This window comes from Neomonachus schauinslandi, chromosome 2 (assembly GCF_002201575.2).
Source record: "Neomonachus schauinslandi chromosome 2, ASM220157v2, whole genome shotgun sequence".
NCBI classification, from domain to species: Eukaryota; Metazoa; Chordata; class Mammalia; order Carnivora; family Phocidae; genus Neomonachus; species Neomonachus schauinslandi.
In genome coordinates, this window is record NC_058404.1 from 144,866,181 (window position 1) to 144,887,427 (window position 21,247).

The window sequence follows — 21,247 nt, forward strand, 5'->3', positions numbered from 1 at the left end:
TAGAAAATTGAACCCAAATGTCAATTAGATCTTTTCATAAGTGAAGTACTCAGCCACTCACTCTTTGTGTTTCTCTGAGTGACACAAATTATTTGAGTTTTGAAGGAAAAATCTACTTTACCACCATTTCGCTGCCAGCCTCGTTAAATTGTCAGTAACTGAAAAATCATTTAGCAAAAGCAACAAAATGAGAGTCCCTGTTAAGATTGCTATAAGAATGTAAGTGTTTTTGAGGAGAGAAGATTGAGTATTAGGGTGGAAAGGAGCTCCTTATCAAAAAACAGCAATATATATCAGTGACTCTCACACTGAGGGGCCGAGGGAAGCCCACACTTCGGAAAAGCACATTCTTGGGTTTGTGAAACTCAAGGGGAGTGACAGCTACCGTCAGATAAAGTTAAGCATAAATTATAGTTCCATTTCTCTGTGTAGCAAACTGAATGTCCAGGAAGAAAAATTTTTTTAAAAGGTCAAGGAATATTGGTGTAAATCATCAGCTTGTCCAGTACAGATAACCTTTTTCCCCTAAATGAAACAAACATTTTTTTTTTTACTTTGAAGTACTTTATTTTCAAGTTCTTTGCAAAAACAACAATGAATATTTGAACCTCTCTGTTAGAAGACATAGAGAAACACCACGTAATTAACACTAAACAAGGCATTATGCCTTACAAGAAAGACATAAAATGTCCAAAGGATATTTAGAACATTGTAGTTCCTAAAGCTTCAACATGAGAAATGTTGACCACATACTGTGAAATTATTTCAATAAATAATAGCTGACATTCTTTTAAACAATTACAGAAATAGATGTACACATATATTCCTCAAACTGACAATGACCTCACTCTCTATTTGCTTGAACACCCCTCTTGCCCCAGCCTCAGTCACAGTGGCTGGCAATGCTGTGGGCCCCTCAGAAGTATTAACTTAATGATTGGAGAATATTTGCAAGCCTTTTACCTTCAAATTAGATAAGAATCAGGGCTGAACTAAGTTGGGTTTAACATAAAATAAACAATAAAAATAGTGGTACAGTGCACAAATAGATTCAATTACATCCTAATTATTTTATATATAAAATATTAACATGGAAATCTTTGAAAACCAACCAACCAATAAATAAATAAATAAACAGAAGAACTCTCCTAGGAGATATTAGGCCCAGCGGAGGTGGCATTGGGAACGGATGATTCCTCTTGGGTTCCTGTAAGGGGGGGGCCTGATTCAGGTATTCAGCCACCAATCAGTTTCCTCCTTCCTCTGGTCAGTTGGAGCTGCCCAATAATGAGAAAAATGTCATCCTTAATAGCTGCTCAGGGAATCTGCCTGCACAGCACTCTTCCCTGTCTGACCCGGAGGTTCCAGAGTTTTCTGAATCTAGTTTCCCTTGCCTGGCATCAAAAGGCTACTCCCTATGTTGTGCAGCAGAGAACTCTAAGCTCTTGGATGCTTTTATTTAGGAATGCAGGTGGGGCCTGTGGGGCCTAACTGAAGCTTTAGATGATGATGATAATAATTAATAATAATAATAATTGTCCTTGAGTCACATGGCTAATAGGTGATAGAATCCAGATTTGTTCCCAGTGTGGTGTCACTACGAAGTGTCTGCTCTTCACCTCTAAGTTTAGGGCCTATGTTGCAGAAAACCAAGGGTTCTGATTTTCAGATGTGAAGTCTAGAAGGAATTGGGGAGGGGGGTGCCTCTGTTTTTTAACAGGTGGAAAACTTTTTAATATAACTGACCAACACCAATAAGAATTTTAATGAAAGCAGGTTTACCCACACTCATTTGCATGGGGATGGAGGGCACTGGAAATAGCCTTCTGGCACCAGAACAGATGAATGATCTTACTAGCAGAGTTCATTGTGAAATAATAATGATTTTCAGTCCTTCAGCTAAACCCTGGGTTTCCTTGGTAAAAATGTCCGGAGGCATTTGCCAGGATGTGTGACCAATGACTCTAGTCCCACGTGTGAACAAAAAGCACAACTCACTTGTTTAGCATCTTGTTGATGATTTTCTTGACCATGGGGGCTTCGGGGTTGAGACAAACCTCCTGCCCATTCTTGAGAGTGGCTCTGCAGGGAAAAGGCAGAATCCGCGTTGGCAGGAGGTGGGGCTGGGCGGGGGGTCGGGGGACCGGGGGGCATCGGGGCGGTGGGGGCCACAAGGACGCGAGCAGCCGCAGCGGTGTGGGGTATCACTTACATGACTTCGGTTTGGGCGCAGTGGGGTCCCGAGGGCGTCACCTTGACGTTCTGGATGTTCTTGAGGTGAATTCCCTGCAAGGTCTGCAAGCACTGGCAGCGCAGCTCGGCGACCACGGGCGCACCTGCGGGGAGAACAGACCGCGTTAGCGGACGACCCCAGGGTGGGCGCCCAGAGCACCCCCCCCGCCCTCGTCCCGCCCGTGGGCTGGGGGCGCCGAGTCTCACCTGCGGCGCGGCGGCCGGCGGGGACCAGCAGCAGGAGCAGCAGCGCGGCGCCGAGGAGCCGGAGAGCGCGGGGTGCGGCGGCGGTGGCGGCGCGGGCCATGGGGCTCAGCTCGGAGAGTCGGGGCGGCGGGGCCTGGAGCTGGCGAGCTGGAGCGCGAGTGGCGGAGCGGATTCTGTGGCTCCCGGAGCCGGGAGAACCGCTTTTATCCCTGGTGGGCGCGGGGAAGTGAGCAGCCCTGGGGCCGGGGAAATTCCCGGCACCGCACGTCGCTTCGGGGTCTGGAAGGACCGCGCGGCCCCGCCCCCGCGGTGAAGGGGGACCCGCCCGGCCACCCGCATGTCCCTGCGAGTCGGGGACCTTCTCCTTCCTGCGGAATCCCCATAGGAGGCGCGAGGGGCCGTCACGCTGCAGCTGCAGCCTGCAGGGGGCACCGTGGGCGCCCAGCGATCCCCGGTGGCCCGGCCAGGAGCCGGAGGCGGATCTGTGAGCCCCCGACAAGGGTGGCACCACAGCTTCAGAGGGAGAGTTATGTCTCTTTAGTTATCAGTTTTGGGGGGAATTAAGGACGGTGAGGGGGCAAATTTTGCTTAACTGTCTATCCTTTATTTCTATATATTCTGTCTCTAAATTTCGTTTTGCATATTCCATACACCTGAAATGAAGTCTGTCAAAAATAGCTTCTCAGATTCCAGAGAAGAATGTTCAATCTGTTTCTCTTGTGTATTCTCAACTCACACTTAAATCATCTTGGTCATGTTTTCCATTTGGTGGGAATAAGGATCAGTGTCTAAAGTGGATTCCAGTGTTGATTTTTTAAGTGAGAGTTGACCGTAACATGATCTCTTTTTTCTGTATCCTGCTGCACTTCCTTCTTCCCTCTGAAATATTGGAACTCCCCGAATTCCGAGGAGATCTCCTTTTCCAAATGCAGGAGGGATTCAGATTTGATCTATGAAATACCGGACTGGCGGCCAGTCTGAAGCTGCAGAGGGACTAGTCCCGCAGGCTCACGGAATTCTCCCTTTCTGGTCCATCCCTGGACAAAATAGCACATGGTCCCCAGAGAGTGGGTACCTACTGTGTATCACCCTTGGTCCTGTTGTGTGCGGATGAAGCATGAACCGCCAATCACGCTCAAAATCCCGTTCCATTTACTATGGGGCCTTCAGTGTTCGTCCCCCTTTCTCTAGCAACAATGACATGTCTCTGTTTTCTGACTAGGAATTTCAGTCTTTGAACCTGACACCTTTACTATTTTTTCACCAGAAGCTTTAGAGAACTCTTACTAATTCAATATTAGGTATAGAGGGCTTAAGTGTAATAATTCTCCGGGGTGGATTCAGACCTCTTGGAGGCATGGAATGCGATGGGAAGCGTGGGGCCGGGGTGGGGGGTGGGGGGTGGGGTGGAAGGGGGAGCGGGAGGTGGAGGGGGCAGATGGCAATGGCTTCTGGCCGAGGTGTGGGTATCTAGGAACCAGGCTCCAGGCAGCCTAGTTTAGTGAATAAGCCTGCACGTAGTAGCGAAACTGCTTACCTCCGGTTGCCACCTTTCACCTGCAAGTTGTTAAACATTTCTTTGTCTACCCCAAGGTAATTATCAGAAATGAGTCAACATTTGTGAGAGCCAGCACAGATTAAGCGCTTTATAAATGTTCGTTAAGTGAGATAGCTTTTCCCAGCATTGCCTAAACAGAAACTCAACCTGTTGTAAATCCTTTCATAAAGAAAAAAAAAATTGTAATAGAAAGGTTCACTTCCCAATTATTCTCTTCACATTTAAAATTTTCTGTATTAGGAAGGCACATCTGTACTCTACTAGGAGACACCCTTACACGGGATTTTTAAAAAATTTTACTGTTGAGATCTACCACTGATTTATTTTGTAGTCTTATTTTCTTTTTCTTTCTTTCTTTCTTTTTTCTTTTCTTTTTCTTTCTTTTTTTGGTAAGATTTCTTTTATTTATTTGACAGAGAGAGAGAGCACAAGCAGGGGGAGCAGCAGAGGGAGAGGGAGCAGCAGACTCCCTGCTGAGCATGGAGCCCATGCAGGGCTGGATCCCAAGACCTGAGCTGAAGGCAGATACTTAAGGGACTGAGCCACACAGGCGCCCCACTGTAGTCCTATTTTCAATCACTTCATCTATAAAAGGAGTTTGACCTACTCTCCATCTCATTGGTTGGAAAAGATTTACAAAATGAATGCCTACCTTTAAAGACATTCTAGCCTTTATCAGTATGATCCTGAGAGGGAAAATGAGGGAAATTAAAAGATTAAAATTTGTGTTAAGCAGTAAGAAGTGAGAAAAAGTTGTAAATATGTGACTAGCTTATGAATAATTGAGTCTGTGTGGTTCTCTTCTCATTATAAATTGTTTTCTGGGATTTGATGGGAAACTGGCTCAAAAATCCAAAAATATTCTTTAAAATTTGAAAGATGTGTTGCTTTGTTTTTTCCTTGTACATGTAAAACAGGCTCATTTTATGAAGTTTATAGAATCAGAAAGGCATGAAGAGATTATTTTTCCTATAATCTCTCTTTTGTTTGTTCTACAGAACAAACTTTAAGAAAATCACTGAAATTCGCTGTTTTCTTCAACAAACATAGTAGCTAACAAAGAAGAGTTTACAGGATTTGAGTAAATATGAAACAGGCCACTTCCTTTTAGTTGCCACATACCATGAGCAAATTACTAAGCCAGTGCACCCACCCCAAGGCACAGCATGTTTATTTTGTGCAAATTGTAGGTGTTCTTCTAAGAGTTCTACAAATATTAACACATTCAATCTTCCAAACAACCCTGTGAAGTAGATATGGAACTTTAAGATTATCTTTATGGGGCTTTAAGTTTACAAATATAGAAACTAAGGTGAAGAGAGGTGAAGTAACTTTCCCAAAACCACAAGATGTTGAACCTGGGACTCAAACTCAAAGAGAATGCTATGATAAAGATGCTCTGTGATATATGGTTAAGAATTTCTAGAAAGGAGTGATTTAAAAAAAAAAAATCTGTTTTGTTTGGACACCTGAGTGGCTCCGTCGGTTAAGCATCAGACTCTTGATTTCTGCTCAGGTCATGATCTCGGGTGGTGAGATCAAGTCCCACATCAGGCTCTGTGCAGTGCCTGGAGCAGGCTTAAGATTCTTTCCTCCCTCTCCCTCTGCCCTTCCCCTGACCCGTGCACTCACTCTCTCTAAATATAATAATAATAATAATAAATAAAAATAATAAAAATTAAAAAACTTTGTTATTCCCCTAGCTGAATTTTTCTAATATTCAAACACAGCAAAACAATCTTATAGCTGCATAGTTTTGTTTCACTCTACAGCATAACTCACCTGTTGTAACTTGTTCATATAGCTTGTTGTACTTTCTTAAACTGTCCAATTCTGAGAAACTAGTCACTTGACCATGCAGAAATCTGACAAACATCCCCTTAACTAAAGGATGAAGGTTAATGGTGTAATGTGGTGTTAAGTGGATATCATGTGCCTCCTGATATAATGTGATGAAAGGAGCACTTCAACTCTTTGGTATTTTCCCCAAAAGTTCATAACTCTAGGCTAACAATGAAAAAAACATCCTTCAAACTTAAATTGAGGAATATCAAATAGCTGACTAGAACTCTTCAAAAATGTCAAGGTCATGAAAAATAAGGAAAGACTCAGAAACGGTCATAGTTCAGAGGGAAGTATGAGAGGTGACAACGAACAGTATGGTAACCTGAGATGAGTCTGGACCAGAAAGGACAGTGAGTAGAAAACCTGGTGAAGTCCGGGGGAGTCTGGAGTTTTCATTAATAAGAATGTGCCAATGTTGGTTTCTTCGCTTTGGCAAGAGTACCCTGTTAAGGTAAAGTGTTTGCAAAAGGGGAAACTGAGTGAAGAGTACAGGAAACTACTATTTTTACCAATTTTGTCAATTTAAAATTACTTCAAAATAAAAAGGTTGTTTTTTTAAAAAGTTGCTCTTTCTAAATCCATTTAGAATACCACCCAAATGAAATCAGTGGGCGTGCATGCTTTACTGTTAGCTTCCTAGAAAAAAAAAAAATGAATTTTTGTTGAGTTCATATTTGCTCAGATATGAAAATCTGAACTATCCGCTGCTCCAGTTTGGACACTTCGTCATGTTTTATAGGCTTAAAGAGTTTGACTTCAGCACCAATCATGCCGTGCAAATCTCTCAATTTCATGTAATTAAAGAAAAACAGAAAGCGTTTGCTGTAATGATCTCTAGACCCAACCCAAAACTGACGTAAATGAGGGTGTTCAGGGATATCAGAACTCCAACTTATCTACAGAAGCTGCCAAAAAATGGGACCAAATGAAGCACGTTAAGAAGCAGTTAACACTTGCAGATTGTATAGAATTTGACTTCCAGGAAGGACTTCACATCTCTTGTTTTTTGGAAATGAAGTAAAAAGGAAAGGTTTCTTGTTGTTTGTTATTTTTTCTTTAATATGCCACTTAAATCCATGAAATCTTTCTCAACCAAAATGCAGAAATGTTTATAAGCACAGGACTGCTGTAGCCTACTACAATAAACAAGCTCAATCTCTTGTTTGAACATGTACCTCTCCAAGCTGATTACTTCTGCAAGAGTTAAACACCAAGTTTTTTTGTCTGTTTGTTTTTGTTTTTTAAGATTTTATTTATTTATTTGAGAGAGCGAGAGAGAGCTTAAGAGCGAGAGGATCTGGGGCACCTGGGTGGCTCAGTTGATAAGCGTCTGCCTTCAGGTCAGGTCATGATCCCAGGATCCTGGGTTTGAGCCCCCCATCAGGCTCCCTGCTCCGGGGGAAGCCTGCTTCTCCCTCTCCCACCCCCCCTGCTTGTGTTACCTCTCTGGCTGTGTCCCTCTCTGTCAAATAAATAAATAAAATCTTAAATAAAAAAAAAAAGAAGGGAGAGGGTCAGAGGGAGAAGCAGACTCCACACTGAGCAGGGATCCCCATGCGGGACTCGATCCCCGGACTCTGGGATCATGGCCTGAGCCAAAGGCAGTTGCCCAACCAACTGAACCACCCAGACGCCCCTGAACACCAACTTTTTATGCACATTCTTTAAGCCAGTAGAAGCAACAACTCCTAAGGAAATGGAAGAACCTTTTAAAAAGGGATGCTTTGGTGGTTAAATTCCATTTGCCCCCTGTAATTATTATAAATCTTTCGGAATTGACAATTAATAAAATCCAGGACGTTCACAGCCTCTGGGCTCACCGCTTTGCCCTGGTCATGACAGCAGCAGCAACCAAGCGCACGCAGGTGTAAACTTACACCTCCTCCCCTTGGCCGCACCAGGTGACTTCCTGCCCCAAAGTTTCTCCGTCACTGCAGTGGAAAATCTCTTGCCAATAAGGAAGAAGAGGCAATGATAACTACTTCCTCCTCTGTCATGTTTTAGGCAGATATTCTGCATGGCTTCTCACAGGAGCCCCAGGAGGGCTAAACCCCAGATGCCTACACTCAATTTCACTCTTCCCAGTTCTTCAGTCCCAACCTTGGGAACATTTTGCCCAAATAAATCACCCTGTGTGGCAGGCTGATGACTCAGGTTCTGCTTTGTGGGGGGTACCAAGGCTGAACCACTGCTCCAGCCTGAGAACTACCCATGCTGGTTGGCAAGCAGGAAAGGGCAGAGTAGCTCTGCTCTACTCCTAGATCGCCCCAAATGATCTCTTCTGAGGTAATGACTCCAGCTCTGATGGGGGTAGAGTGAAGATGTCTGAACATGACATCTGAATTTCTGAACTCATCCGCCCTACAGGCCAAAGGCATTAGGGTGTACCAGGAATAGGTCAGCCTCTCTATCGGGTCTCCTCAGAAATGGCATGTTGGGCTCCCCTTTCTCTTTTTCCTGGTAACACATCCTAGATTTGCCCCCTCTCAGTCCATGAAGTTGAGGGGGATGAACTATTTCTTGGCCCACCCTCCAGGCCCGCTGGTTGATTCAGAGATGGACAAGTGACCTAAGCCTGTTCAAATGAGAAACAGCCCCTAGAATTTTTAGTGAAACAATTGAAAAATAAGTTCTTAATTCGTCCTAGGGCTGCTAAACTGGTAAAAGGGGATCCAGAGGTGAGCCAGTGCTTGGGGAGAGTCTGCCTGAGAATGAAGCTGGCCCAGAGGAAAGCACATGAAATGGGAAAAAATTACAAAGGACATTGTTTGGGTACCCATGTCCTCCAGGTGGCTCTGATTTATTCATGGATGCTATGTCAGCCAACAAAGTCTCCCTCCCTCCCTCCCTCTTTCCCTTCCTCCCTCCCTTCCTTCCTTCCTTCCTTCCTCCCTCCCTCCCTTCCTTCTTTTCTTTCGTTTTCTCTTTCTTCTTTCTTTCTTTCTTTTTCTTTCTTTCCTCTCTCTCTCTTTCTTTCTTTCTCTCTTTCTTTCTTTCTTTCTTTCTTTCTTTCTTTCTTTCTTTCTTTCTTTCTTTCTTTCTCTCTTTCTTTTATGCCATTTAAATTAGATGTCTGTTTCTTACCAGTGAATAGTCTGGCTCAATACCTTTCATCTTCCACATTTCTGCTAGAGATAACTTGCCAACACAAGTAGCTCTACTTCTCTATTTCTAATCCACTTATCCATTCATTCCTTCAACATTTATCTACTACTTATAAGCTAAGAAATAAATTAAGCTACACAGAGGGAAAAGACATTTTCTGTCACACCAAACTCACAATCTATAGGAGTAAGAAAAAAAAGATATGGAGTTGTCTGGAGGTCCATGATACTTAGCAATGCATAGAGCTTTTTCTTTTTTTTTTTTTAAGGTGCTATTTATGTATTTTGAGAGAGAGGGAGAGCAGGAGGAGAGGCAGAGGAGAGGGAGACAGAGAATCTCAAGCAGACTCTGCACCAAGTGCTAGGCTCGATCTCTCAACCAACTGAGCCACCCAGGTGCCCCAAAGCACAAAGCTTTATAGGCACTTAGAGAAAGGGGGCATCTGATTCCCTTTCTTGGAAGGGTGGGAGCTATCAGAGAAAACATTTTGGAGGACGGTGCCATTTAAGGTGAGTGAGTAGGGAACCCATTCCAGAAAAGGAGGACAAAATAAGCGAAGGCATGGAAGCTGGAAGCAGTGTGGTATGACACAACTACAAAAGTAAACAGTTGATTTTTTAAGTTGGAGTTTACCATTGAAGCAGGGAGTCCAGAGAGATAGAGCGGGCAGATAGGCATGGCCTGGCCTCCATGGCTCAGGAGCTATTTCAAATGCCACTTCCATCAGAAAGTTCATAACAAGAGTTGGCCCTTTGGCTACAGATCGTGTTGTTGGGAAGCACTGGTTTACATACTCCCACTCTGAAAAGAAGCTATCATATCTCATTTCTCTTTGTGTCCCCATCCCCAGTACAAGTATCATCCATACAAAGCATTCAACCAATGTTTGTTGAGACATTGCATGAATAAATGGTTCCAGGCCACTGTTGTATGTAACAAATGTGTCCTGAGGTTGGGACATCAGGCAATCATCCTTGAAGGATTGGGAACAGCCTAGATTTCCTTCCATTTGCCTATTTTGACCACTCAGCATCAACCTTTCTGGGGACATAGGTGAACGCAGATGAGCCAGAATTTGAATTACAGTGAAAGAGTTGAGGAAGAGTATCGTACCTGAGGCAGCCAGAGAAATGAGTCTGAACTAAAGTCTCTAGAAAGTTCTGAGGCAATGGTCTGCCAACATGTCCAAAGAACACAAGTAGGACCTACAAATGTATTCAAAGCCAGAGCACCCAAACGATATCAGCAATTAAGCAAAGGAAGTCCAGTTTGACTGCCACAAATGGAACTGGATAGTATGTTTGGTCTTTATGGGCCATCTGCCTCATGGTATATGGGCAGGTCCATCTAATTAAAGGTGCAAGATCTGGGCAGGAAGTGAATGGATAATAGCTATTTACCCCATATATTTTTTGGTTCATCTCCGTATGTAAGGTTCAGTGATAGCTACAGTAGAAGAGATGAAATTGGATAAAGTTCAGTTTCTAACATAAATTTATTTAGCCTGTCCGCTTTCTTCTGCAATGGAAGATCTGGATCACTTAGTTTTCTGTTCCCGGCATGATCATCTGATGATATAATCAGTCTACAAATACTTAAAATCATTCAGTTAACACTGAGAACCATTTGATATATTAGTTTTTGTCAGTTTTTTTGAGGTTAATGGGATTTTAAAATGTTTTATAAATTGCTTTTTATCTCCATTTTCTAAAATTGTTTCCTGAACTGTCTACTCACTAAATCAATGGCATCATGATCATATAGTGTAACAGGAAGAAATACAGGATTGCCAAAATTGCAAAAGAATAAGGAAATGAGAAAACTTTTCTTAGAAATAATCACATAAGAAAGCTGTCTTGGAGATGACAACACCCTTATGACCTTATCATATTATGGAAACCAAATTTAGGAAGCCAAAAATGAATGTATAAACCGCAAAAGAAAATGCATAGCATAAAGATACAGATTTCAAGTAGGAAATGTTAATCATCTTAAAAACTAGATATTGAGCATGCTGTCCACAGTATTTTCCAATACTCATTATCTCCCAATTTTTTGGCCAGATACGTTTTGTTTTTATTTTTGCCTTCTAGACTCTGTCCATATACTCAGGTAATCTTGGAGGCAGAGGATTCTGCATGATACTTCCTTCAAAGGGGTGACTCTATTGGTGTACGACTGAGCTAGTTTGTTGATTGACACTTCTGAAGTAGTTGAGGACATTAAGGAAATATGAGATCCAATTAGATATGGTGGGAATTATGGTAGAAGTGGAGAAAGGATGGCTTGGTTGTCTGTACTTTACATATGTGTATGTTGCACATCGAATGTGAGTATCTGCAGTCAAATCATGTTTAATGAGTACATATTATAGCATCTGTGTGTGCTGGAAGGCTGTGGATGGACAGATGAGGGGAACTCTTAGCAGTTTCCCTAATAGTTATAGATGTGACTCTAACTAAAAAGTCATAAAAATCATCGAGAGGGTAAATGGCGTGAATGTGTTATAATGTCTATGAATAATTTGGTGAAATCTCTGAGCCTAACAAAGTCAGGTGTGGGAAAATAGAGTCCTTCATGTTCCACCCACTTTCTCCTGACAAGGTGCCTTGTCCAGCCCCCAACTGTACCATTGCATTATGGTACTAACTACCTTCCTGCTCCCCTTCATGTAGTTAATAAACATCAACCAACATTTATTTAACACCCACTCTATTAGGCATTTTTCTGGAAGTGGGAATGAAGAGAAGAGGCAAGACCCTTATTCCCTGATCTAAAGGAAGAAACAGATAAATGATCACAGTGCAGTCTAATGATTATTCTGTTGGAGATAGATATACACTGCTTTATTCCCCTTTTCCCCAATTGATCCTGTCTTCATCCCTAGAATTATTGCAAAAATAGTTCACCGATTCTCCAACACAGCTGATAAGTAAGAGCTGACTGCTCCAATCTGCTTGATGACTACTCTGCCATCAAGATTTACTACCTCTCATCACAACACTGCCTAATAATAGCATAATTCCCATGGCTCTCTCTCAGCAAAGACATAAATATTTCATGAGGTTACATCCAAAGTTTATTTCTTGTCCTTGTTTTCTTTACTAGATAAACAGTTATGCCAGGCCTCCAACCACCAGATCTCCCGAATATTTTATAGATACACTCTGTGATAAACACTGTGGTTTTGTTATTTGATTTTCTTTTAGTTGTTACCTTGAATGGAAAAATACAACTTGTATCTGTCACGTTAAACTTTTTTCTTAAACACAGTAGCCCGCCCTTAACCACCAAGGATGTGTTCCAGGACCTTCTGTGGTCGCCTGAAATGGCAGATACTACTGAACCCTATATATACTATGTTTTCCCTAATATATACATAACTGTGATAAACTTTAACTTATAAATTAGTCACAGTAAGAGATTAACAACAATTAACAAAATAGAAAAATTGGAACAATATATTGTAATAGAAGTTATCTGAATGTGGTCTCTCTCTTAAAAGATTGTATTGTACTCATCCTACTTCTTGTGATGATGTGAGAGGGTAACAGGCCTACATAATGAGATGAAGCGAGGTGAATGGCATACGCATTGTGACATAGCATTAGGCTACTATGGACCTTCTCATGCTAAGTCAGAAGTAGGACCGTCTGCTTTCGGAGTTTTCAGACCATGGTTGATGGTGGGTAATTGCAACCAAGGAACACAAAACTGCAGAAATGGGTGACTACTATAGTTATCTGCACCCACGCTTGGAGTTGTGGTTCTGCGCAGGGAAAGTTCTGGCTTGTCGACCATGTTCTTAATGCTCACTCATTAGCTCAAGGATGTGGCTGGCCACTATCGTTAGGAAATGATATGTGCTTTGGGGGTAAAACTCCCAAAGAAAGAGAAGAAAAGTAACTTTTAGTCATTACTTTCCAATTCCGAGTCAGACCCATGCTGGGTCCTGTTCTTAGTGAGATTTACCCTTTTCCAGCAAGGTGTGAAGTGGATTTTATTGCCCTGGTTTTTCAGATGAGGAAACTAAGTAACTCAGGTCACACAGAGTCAAAACTCTGTAACCCAAGATTGCCTTATCGAAAGCCCACTGGGCTAAAGCCAGCTACTCAAGGGATAAGGAGAAAAACTGTAAGGGAAGAAGAAATAGCTATAAAACCACCAATTGAATGTACTGAATGTGTTTACTTTTTCCAAGCACCCTGGAAAGCAATGTTTTCTGCCCTCGATTCAGTTTACATTAGGACCCAGACAGGATGTGCGTGAATGAACCTGAATGGGCAGTGAGTATAAGTGGGAGCCCCAACCTGAAAAAGGCAGAGAATCTCAACAGTGTGCAGACAAGTCCCTGTTTGGTGTTATATCTTCCCCTCAAAAGCTGGCTCCTTCTGCGGTTCCCAAAGATTCCAACCCCAGGTCAGTCCTGCAGATTGAGATTGAAAACGAACCTCAGGCAAGGAGATTTAACTATCCAGCTGGTCCTGAGCATCCTGTCCCTGACTCTCCGAGTATCTTGAGAAGCACTATTTTGGAGTATGGCCTCCAACATGAAATGTGAAAACTCAAATCTTTAATCAAAGAACTACAGCAAAGTTTTAAAACTATAAGTTATGATCTATTATTGGGTTATGAAATACTTCACAGGCTTGTGGCCAACATTTTCTAAAACGTGGATAAAGTAAGATAGTATAGAAAATAAAATATCAAGACACACTGAACAAAACAAATATTGTATTGTGAACTTGTTCTAGCGGTGTGTATAAATACGTAAACACACACACTGTGAATACATATATGCACAAGACCTATAAATGTACAAGCGAATGCTTGATCCCCTGAGTAACATTCTTTCACCAAGGAATAACTTATTTTATTACCCCAGGACTTGGTTTGCTACCTGCAAAATTGGGACAGGAATGCTCCCTAACAATGAAGTAGTTACTGTTTCCTTTAATTTCCTGTAATTACAGTGATAATTTATTGAAAATTAGCAGTTCACCTTACGACCAATATCCAATAACTAATATTTTGAAAAAACAGAATATTTTTGAGTGGCAAACTTAGTCATTTTAAAATGTTTCCTTATATTTTCCACTGTGTTTTCCATGTTATCCATAATGAGCATATGTTCCTTGTCTTTTACAACCACAAAACACTTGAATGTTTTTACCACAAAGGCCTCCCAAGGGAAAAAAAAGCAATCCTTAGAAAAAATGCAGAATGACTTCCAAGAGCAAAATATCCTTTGGTGGTTTTGTTTTGTTGATGAAGTCCATGACTATGCAGTTAGTGATTAGTGTGTGGACATTTTTTTTGCAGGGAAAAAGATAATGTAAGTACATTCAAACTTCATCACTCCAAAAATGTTCTAAGAGCCGGAAGTTGCAACAAGTCGCTGTCTGATTTGGGCTTTCCTTTGGCAAGAAAGTTTTCTCCCAAAGCTATTGCTGATAAAGGCGGCCACTTGAAAGTCTTCTCCGGCAATTTTGAAGGAAGGATTTGCAAAGCACCAGCATGGGTAGACTTTTGCAAAATGCACTTGGGCCATTTGAGTCACACCTAGATTATGGACTCTAAGTAGGTTGTTTGAGGCGGGCCATAAAAGGAAAGTAAGCAAAGAAAAAAACAATCTTACCACCCACACTCCACTTCCAATGTTTTGTCTCCCAAAGTTCATGCAATTTAAGGAACTTTTATTCCTATTGCACCAATATTTTGCTCCTTTGCACCAAGAGTCGCTCTGTTAAATGCCTTAGTCTGCACTCTGGACTGGCTGGGATGGGGTACTGACAGCAATATTGAGAGCAACAGTAATAATTATGGTTGCTAGTTCTTAAGCACAGTCTTTGCAGGAGGAATGATGCTAACCGTTTTGCCTATGGCATCTATTTAAGTCCTCATGGACACCACTGAAGTAGGCGCTCATACTGCTCTCACTTCACAGATGAGGAGACTCAGGCACAGAGAGGAAGTAAGTGTTGCCTGGCATTGGGCGCCAAGCTAAGGATTTTGAATCTTGAAGGTTTTAGGCAAGGAAGTATCTGTATTTTTGGAAAGAGAATTCAGGTGACCTTCATATGGTAGACTGAAGGTGAAAAACACCAAATGGGTGAAAACTAGTTGGAAGACCATCGTTTGCTCCCCATAGACACCTCAGCTCTGCCAAATGATAAACTGCCCTCCAGTCATGCTGAGGAGTTAATGGTCTTGTGTCTTTCTACTCATTTTTCACCTCATGGCAGTTCCATTCTTCCATTTGCGCCCCCCCCACCCCACCCCCAGCTCATTCCTATTCCACCTCCAAGGGCTATTCATGGGACAGTTCCTTTCTGAAGAATGAGCTAACAGGCCAATGGCCTGGGTGAAAGGCAGCATACAGGGAGTTGGGGGTTAGACGCATCTGCTCAGCTTCTACCCAGTGGTGGCTTTGGGAGGTTCCAGAACCTTTCTGAGACTTACCTCAACTTTGCAATGGGAATAATATTACCCATCATGCAAAGTGGGTGTGGAAATTCAGATGATACTTTGGCACTTCCAAAGCCTCTACAAATAGCATTTACTTAAATAGTTTGTCATCTCAGAGGCCCTCCCCCGCCCCCAAGGAGAATGAATTGTTTCAATCCCCATTTTCCCTCAGCAGACCAATCCTACCTCTATATATGGTTGCACTAGGTTGAAATGACATGAAATCACGAGCAAGGGTCTGTAGTGTTCTCCTGCCTCAACCAGATTCTACATCCTTGCCCACAATGGTAGGCTGAATAGTGCCACCCTTTCCCAGAAATTTCCCTGGAACGTGTGAAAATGTTACCTTATATGGCAAGAAAATAAAAGGACTTTGCAGATGTGTTAAGAATCTTGAGATAAGAAGATTGTCCTGGACTATCCAAGTGGGCCCAATGTCATCACAAAGGGTCTTTTTTTTTTTTAGAGACAAGCAGGGTATAAGAAGTAGAAAGGTCAGAGGAGAGAGAGGAAATGTGACAACAGAAATAGAGGTTGGAGTGATGTAGTTTGGAGTTGGAGGAAGGAGGCACCAGCCCAGAACTGCAGATGGCCTCTAGAAGCTAAGAAAGACAAGGACACAGATTCTCCCCTAGAGCCTGCAGAAGGAATGAATGCAGCTCTGAGGATACCCTGAGTTTAGCCTGTAAGCCCCATTTTGGACTTGTGACTTCCAGGACCGGAAGATAACAAATCTGTGTTGTTGAAGGTATGGCATTCATGGTACTTTGTTGCAGAAGCAATAGGTAACTAACATGCCCATCTTGCAGCACCCTCCTTTCTCCCCAAAATATAGTAGTGTCTTCCTGAAGCATAAATGAAAGTATAACCTTGCACCTCTCCTACCTTCCACAGCCGTTTAACATACAATTTTGATTTCTCTAATGTTAAGGGATTCATGGAACGGTGGTTGACTGCAAATAAAGTGTTACCGAACGTGAGATTACCAAGGAAAAAAAAGCCCATTCAGAACATTTGCAGGCTTAGAGCAACCCTCATGGTATATAAATGGAATGGAATAAGAGCCAATTCTGTAGGTTTGCCAAATGTGGTATTCACTAAAGGTAGTAATGTGGGTATAGCAACTGTTTTTTAACATTTCACTTTAGTGAAATGTCAACGTTATCAAAGCACTAATTAAGAGTAAAATATTTGTGGGGCGCCTGTGTTGCTTAGTTGTTAAGAGTCTGCCTTCAGCTCAGGTCATGATCCCAGGGTCCTGAGATCGAGTGCCACTGGGATCGGGCTCCCTGCTCGGCGGGAAGCCTGCTTCTCCCTCTCCCACTCCTCCTGCTTGTGTTCCCTCTCTTGCTGTGTCTCTCTCTGTCAAATAAATAAAGTCTTAAAAAAAAAAAAGAGTAAAATATTTGTATGTAATTCTGTGGAAAGTATACAAATACTTCTCTTAATATGTGTAGAGAGTCTTAGTTTCCTTTTTATTAATTTTTCTAATACTGGGGTAGAGTATAAACCTTAAGGGGATAAAAGCAGAATCTGGTTTATTTATTTATTTTAAAAAGTCAGTAACCAGGGCGCCTGGGTGGCTCAGTCGGTTAAGCGGTTAAGCTCTGCCTTCCACTGAGGTCATGATCCCAGGTCATGATCTCAGGGTCCTGGGATCGAGCCAGCCTTGGACTCCATGCTCCACGAGGAGATTGCTTCTCCTTCTGCCTGCCACTCCCCCTGCTTGTGCTCTGTGTCTCTCTCTCAAGTAGATAAATAAAATCTTTTAAAAGAATAAATAAGGGGCGCCTGGGTGGCTCAGTCGTTAAGCGTCTGCCTTCGGCTCAGGTCATGATCCCAGGGTCCTGGGATCGAGCCCCGCATCAGGCTCTCTGCTCAGCGGGAAGCCTGCTTCTCCCTCTCCCCCTCCCTCTGCTTGTGTTCCCTCTCTCGCTGTGTTTCTCTCTGTTAAATAAATAAAATCTTTAAAAAATAAAAAAATAAAAAAATAAAAGAATAAATAAAAATACAAATAAAAAGCCAGTAACTTTTTTTTTACCAAACATTTTTTTAATTTAAATGCCATTAGCCATCATATAGTACATTATTAGTTTCAGGTAGAGTGTTCAATAATTCATCAGTTGCCTATAACACCCAGTGCTCATCACATCACTTGCCCTCCTTAACGCCCATCCACACCCAGTTACCCCATCTCCCCACCCACCTCCCCTCCAGCAACCCTCAGTTTGTTTCCAGACTCAAGAGTCTTTCATGGTTTGTCTGCCTCTCTGATTTCTTCCCATTCCGTTTTCCCTCCCTTCCCTTATGATCCTCTGTGCTGTTTCTTATATTCCACGTGAGTGAAACCATCTGATGATTGTCTTTCTTTGATTTAAAAAGCCAATAACGGTTAAGTGTGATTAATATTTACTGGCAAAGCTAATTATAACATTAATATGTAAATAAATGAAGTAACGCAGTTATGTAAATATGTATCAGCCAATGCATAACACCAAGTGAAGCAGTCTTTATTAGGCCAAACTTTCCTTCAAATTTATTTTTGCTTAAAATTCTGGAGATTCTTTAAAATGAAACTGTGACGTGAGGACACTATTTCTTTGCTCTATTAAGCAATAGTTTGACTATACCGCAAGTCGATTTATTGTATTTATTTAGAATTTGAAAGATCATAAAACGATAAGAAGATTCTTCCACAGTTAGGTTGCAAATGAAAAAACAAAAACAAAAAACATGCTCTGTCGAAAGGGTACAGAGTCAGGCAGCTAAGTAGCTAGCTCTTCAAAAGCTTTCTGATTATTTTCTTGTACAGGGGGGCATTCGGGTTCAGGCATATTTTCCTCCCATCCTTCAGCGAAGCTCTGTGGGGAGGAAAGAGACGCACCTTTCAGGGGTTGGTTTGAACTTGGGATTAGACGAGGGGTGAAGGGGGCGCGGAGGCGGGGGGACCGGGTGAAGAGGGGCGCGGAGGCGGGGGAGTGGGGTGAAGGGGGCGCGGAGGCGGGGGGTGCGGGGTGAGGGGGACGCGGAGGCGGGGAAGGGAAGGCAGAGGAGGCAGAGGAGGCAGAGGGAGGTGGGCGGGCGCCGAGAAGCAAGTGGCAGGACTCACATCATCTGGGGGGTGGGGCAGTGGCCTGAGACACCGATCACTTCCAGGCTACTGATGTGCCTGGGACGGACTAGGGAGGTGGTCTTCATACACACGCAGCGCAGGTCCTCATCTCCTCCTTCCAGGTCCACTGGGGGTTGGGTCCGGGAAACGGCAGTGAAAGAGAGAGTGGTGACTCCGGGAACCCCCATACTTACCTTAGGGATCTTTCTCACTGCGTTTGGCTTTCATTTCCTCCCCCACAAATCCTACCTCCCTCAGAGAAGCGTTATTGACCAGATGGTGAAGCGCACCCGGCGGCAGCGCTTGGCACAGCGCCCGCACACCTAGCGAGACCATGAAAGATGCAAGATTCTGGCCCAGGCCTAGGGGTTCCCCGACTCTCCCGCTCTGCTTCCGCGTGTCCCCCGGACGCCTTATTCAGCCCCCACCTGTGCGGAGGGCGACCCTTGCTGGCAGGAGCAGCAGCCCCAGGAGCAGCAGCCCGGCGCCCAGCCAGGGGCTGGGGGCGCGGGAACGCGCTCCGACGCTCATGTCCAGCAGGTGCCGCAGAAGCCGAGCGTGCAAGGGCAGTCGGGGCTGGGGCTTAGCTGGCCAGTGGCTCCCAAGACTCTCCAGGCCCGTTTTATCCCCAGGGTCCGGAAGCTTGGGGTGGAGGATGGGGAAGCTGAGCTACTTCTGGGAAGAGCTAGGCTCTGGCCAGCCAAGATTAGGGAGGGCGGGAAAAGCCTGAGGTCAGTTGTCCTGGCTGGGAGCTGAGAGCAGGATCCTCAACTGCAGCCTGAATTCATACACATGCACGCGGGCGTAGTTAGAAACAACCCTTGAACCTTAGGTGTCTGTTGCGTTATGTGTTAGGGTAGAATTCTCTGCCGCCACATGTTGCAGTTTACAGGGCTGGGATCTTCTTCAGACCTGAGACAGTTTCTGTTTCTTCCCAACTCCCAACTTTCCAAGCACTGCATACTCCCACCTGCCTTTCCTACAGATTACCAGTTACACATTATCAGTTGAGTTGGGTGGCTGTGGGTGTTCAAGGTGTGTCCTTAGTAATTGTTTTCTGGCTGGTAAAAAGTTGAATGTGGTCTTCAGAGGATGACTTAGTTTTTAATTTCACCCGAATGTGGAAGGCTTCCTCAGTCTCTTGATCTATCCCGCCGGATCAGCCTTCATCCAACATACTCTAGGGAGCAAAATCTGTTATCCTCAGCTATCCTCTTCCTTTGAGAAAAATTGTAAAAGTAATATTTGAACGCATTCCTTCTGTAAAAACTCAGTGCCTAGATGTTTCTCTGCTGGGCTGGGCCCAGAAATGAGGTGAAAAAGGAGAGTTTCCAGGCCGCCTTTCCCAAGCCAGTGCCAGTTTAAGGCAGGCTGCCCTGCCGGCCGGAGCAGTGATGCTCTCAGGAGGACACAGGGCATCCAGGAGTGGAGCGTGGAGAAGATATGGAGGAGTGGGTGGAGGGCATGCCACAGAATCCCACATAGGAAAGGTCAAGAGATCAATATGGACCATCTTCCCTTTCCTGAAAAAGGATGACTTGGGCTCTTGATTAAGGCAAAGGATGCCCTCATCTCAACGCCAGAGGGTTTCTGTCACACTGATTAACAGCGGTGACGGGCATCAGTAGCCCACTGCCGGGAACTAGGTGGTTCTGAATGCTCAGCAGGAACCAGACCTCTGCGGGAGTTAGCAGCTTACTTCCTGGGCCTCCGAGGTTCTTTCTCTTAGGATCCCACCACTTGCCTTTCAGCTGACTAAGTCCTATTCGAATTTCTGGTGTTAGCCTAACATCACTTCCTCAGAGAGGTCTTTCCTGATGGCTACAGCTAATTGTGTTCCCTGTTGGGTTTTTGTAGCACCCTCTGCCTTTGCGATTTCTCACAGATCTTCCAAACATGCACACAGGTACATTTTTTGGTAAAGATTTTGTTTATTTATTTGAGAGAGAGAGAGAGAGACACGTGAGTGGGGGGAGGGGCAGAAGGAGAGGGAGATAGACTCTCAAGCAGACTCCCTGCTGAGCATGGAGCCCAACATGGGGTTCCATCCCAAGACCCTGAGATCATGACCTGAGCGAAATCAAGAGTCAATCAAGACACTCAACCGATTGAGTCACCCAGGTGCCCCGAACACATGTACATTAGACACACAGATAGATATGCATATGAGTGTGTGTGTGTGTGTTTGAAAATATTTAAAATGTTTTCTCTCCCCAGATGGAAAGCTCTACGAGGTGAGACATCATAACGTTTATCATTATTCTAGCGCATGGGTAGGGACTTGATATAAAGAACTATATTCATGAAGATAATAAGTGTTGAAAATGATTCTGAGGCTTTGATTTATTCACGTGTCGTTTCTTTACTAAGTTAGAGCATGTCTGTACATTAACGTGTGTCCCATATGGTTGTGATGATTTGTCAACCTGTCTGCCTCTCCTACCAGACAATGATCTCTTCAAGGACAATTCTGTGTGACTTACATTTTTTTAATATCCAGCACCCAATGCAATGACTGATACAGAATATGCTGTACCTTAGACCAGTTTATTGCTTTAAAACTTGAGATCCGCAGTAAGGTTAGTGGCAGAGGGAATAGATAGAAGGAACGGTTTGGGCTATGAATGGGGGGCACCCTGGATTTGTGCAACCTTACCCCTGGATTTCAGTATTTGCAGGAAATAGTAAGTGACGATTAAATGATTCTTTCTGTGCATTAA

At 43.5% G+C, this 21,247-nt stretch overlaps 2 protein-coding genes across 2 annotated transcripts; both read right to left on the bottom strand.

Annotated features, from left to right (window-relative positions):
- Positions 1 to 547: 547 nt before the first annotated feature.
- Positions 548 to 2,602, bottom strand: LOC110591461 (growth-regulated protein homolog gamma-like). The gene is made up of 4 exons (XM_021702372.1): positions 2,440 to 2,602; positions 2,213 to 2,336; positions 1,999 to 2,082; positions 548 to 1,277 (listed from the first exon to the last, which is right to left on the bottom strand). Exons 1-4 carry the CDS (start codon positions 2,537 to 2,539, stop codon positions 1,268 to 1,270), a joined length of 318 nt encoding a protein of 105 aa, XP_021558047.1. The 5' UTR covers positions 2,540 to 2,602; the 3' UTR covers positions 548 to 1,267.
- A 15,512-nt stretch (positions 2,603 to 18,114) lies between these two features.
- LOC110591527 (platelet factor 4-like) lies at positions 18,115 to 19,114 on the bottom strand. The gene is made up of 3 exons (XM_021702436.1): positions 18,956 to 19,114; positions 18,525 to 18,654; positions 18,115 to 18,276 (listed from the first exon to the last, which is right to left on the bottom strand). Exons 1-3 carry the CDS (start codon positions 19,056 to 19,058, stop codon positions 18,189 to 18,191), a joined length of 321 nt encoding a protein of 106 aa, XP_021558111.1. The 5' UTR covers positions 19,059 to 19,114; the 3' UTR covers positions 18,115 to 18,188.
- Between the last annotated feature and the right edge of the window lie 2,133 nt (positions 19,115 to 21,247).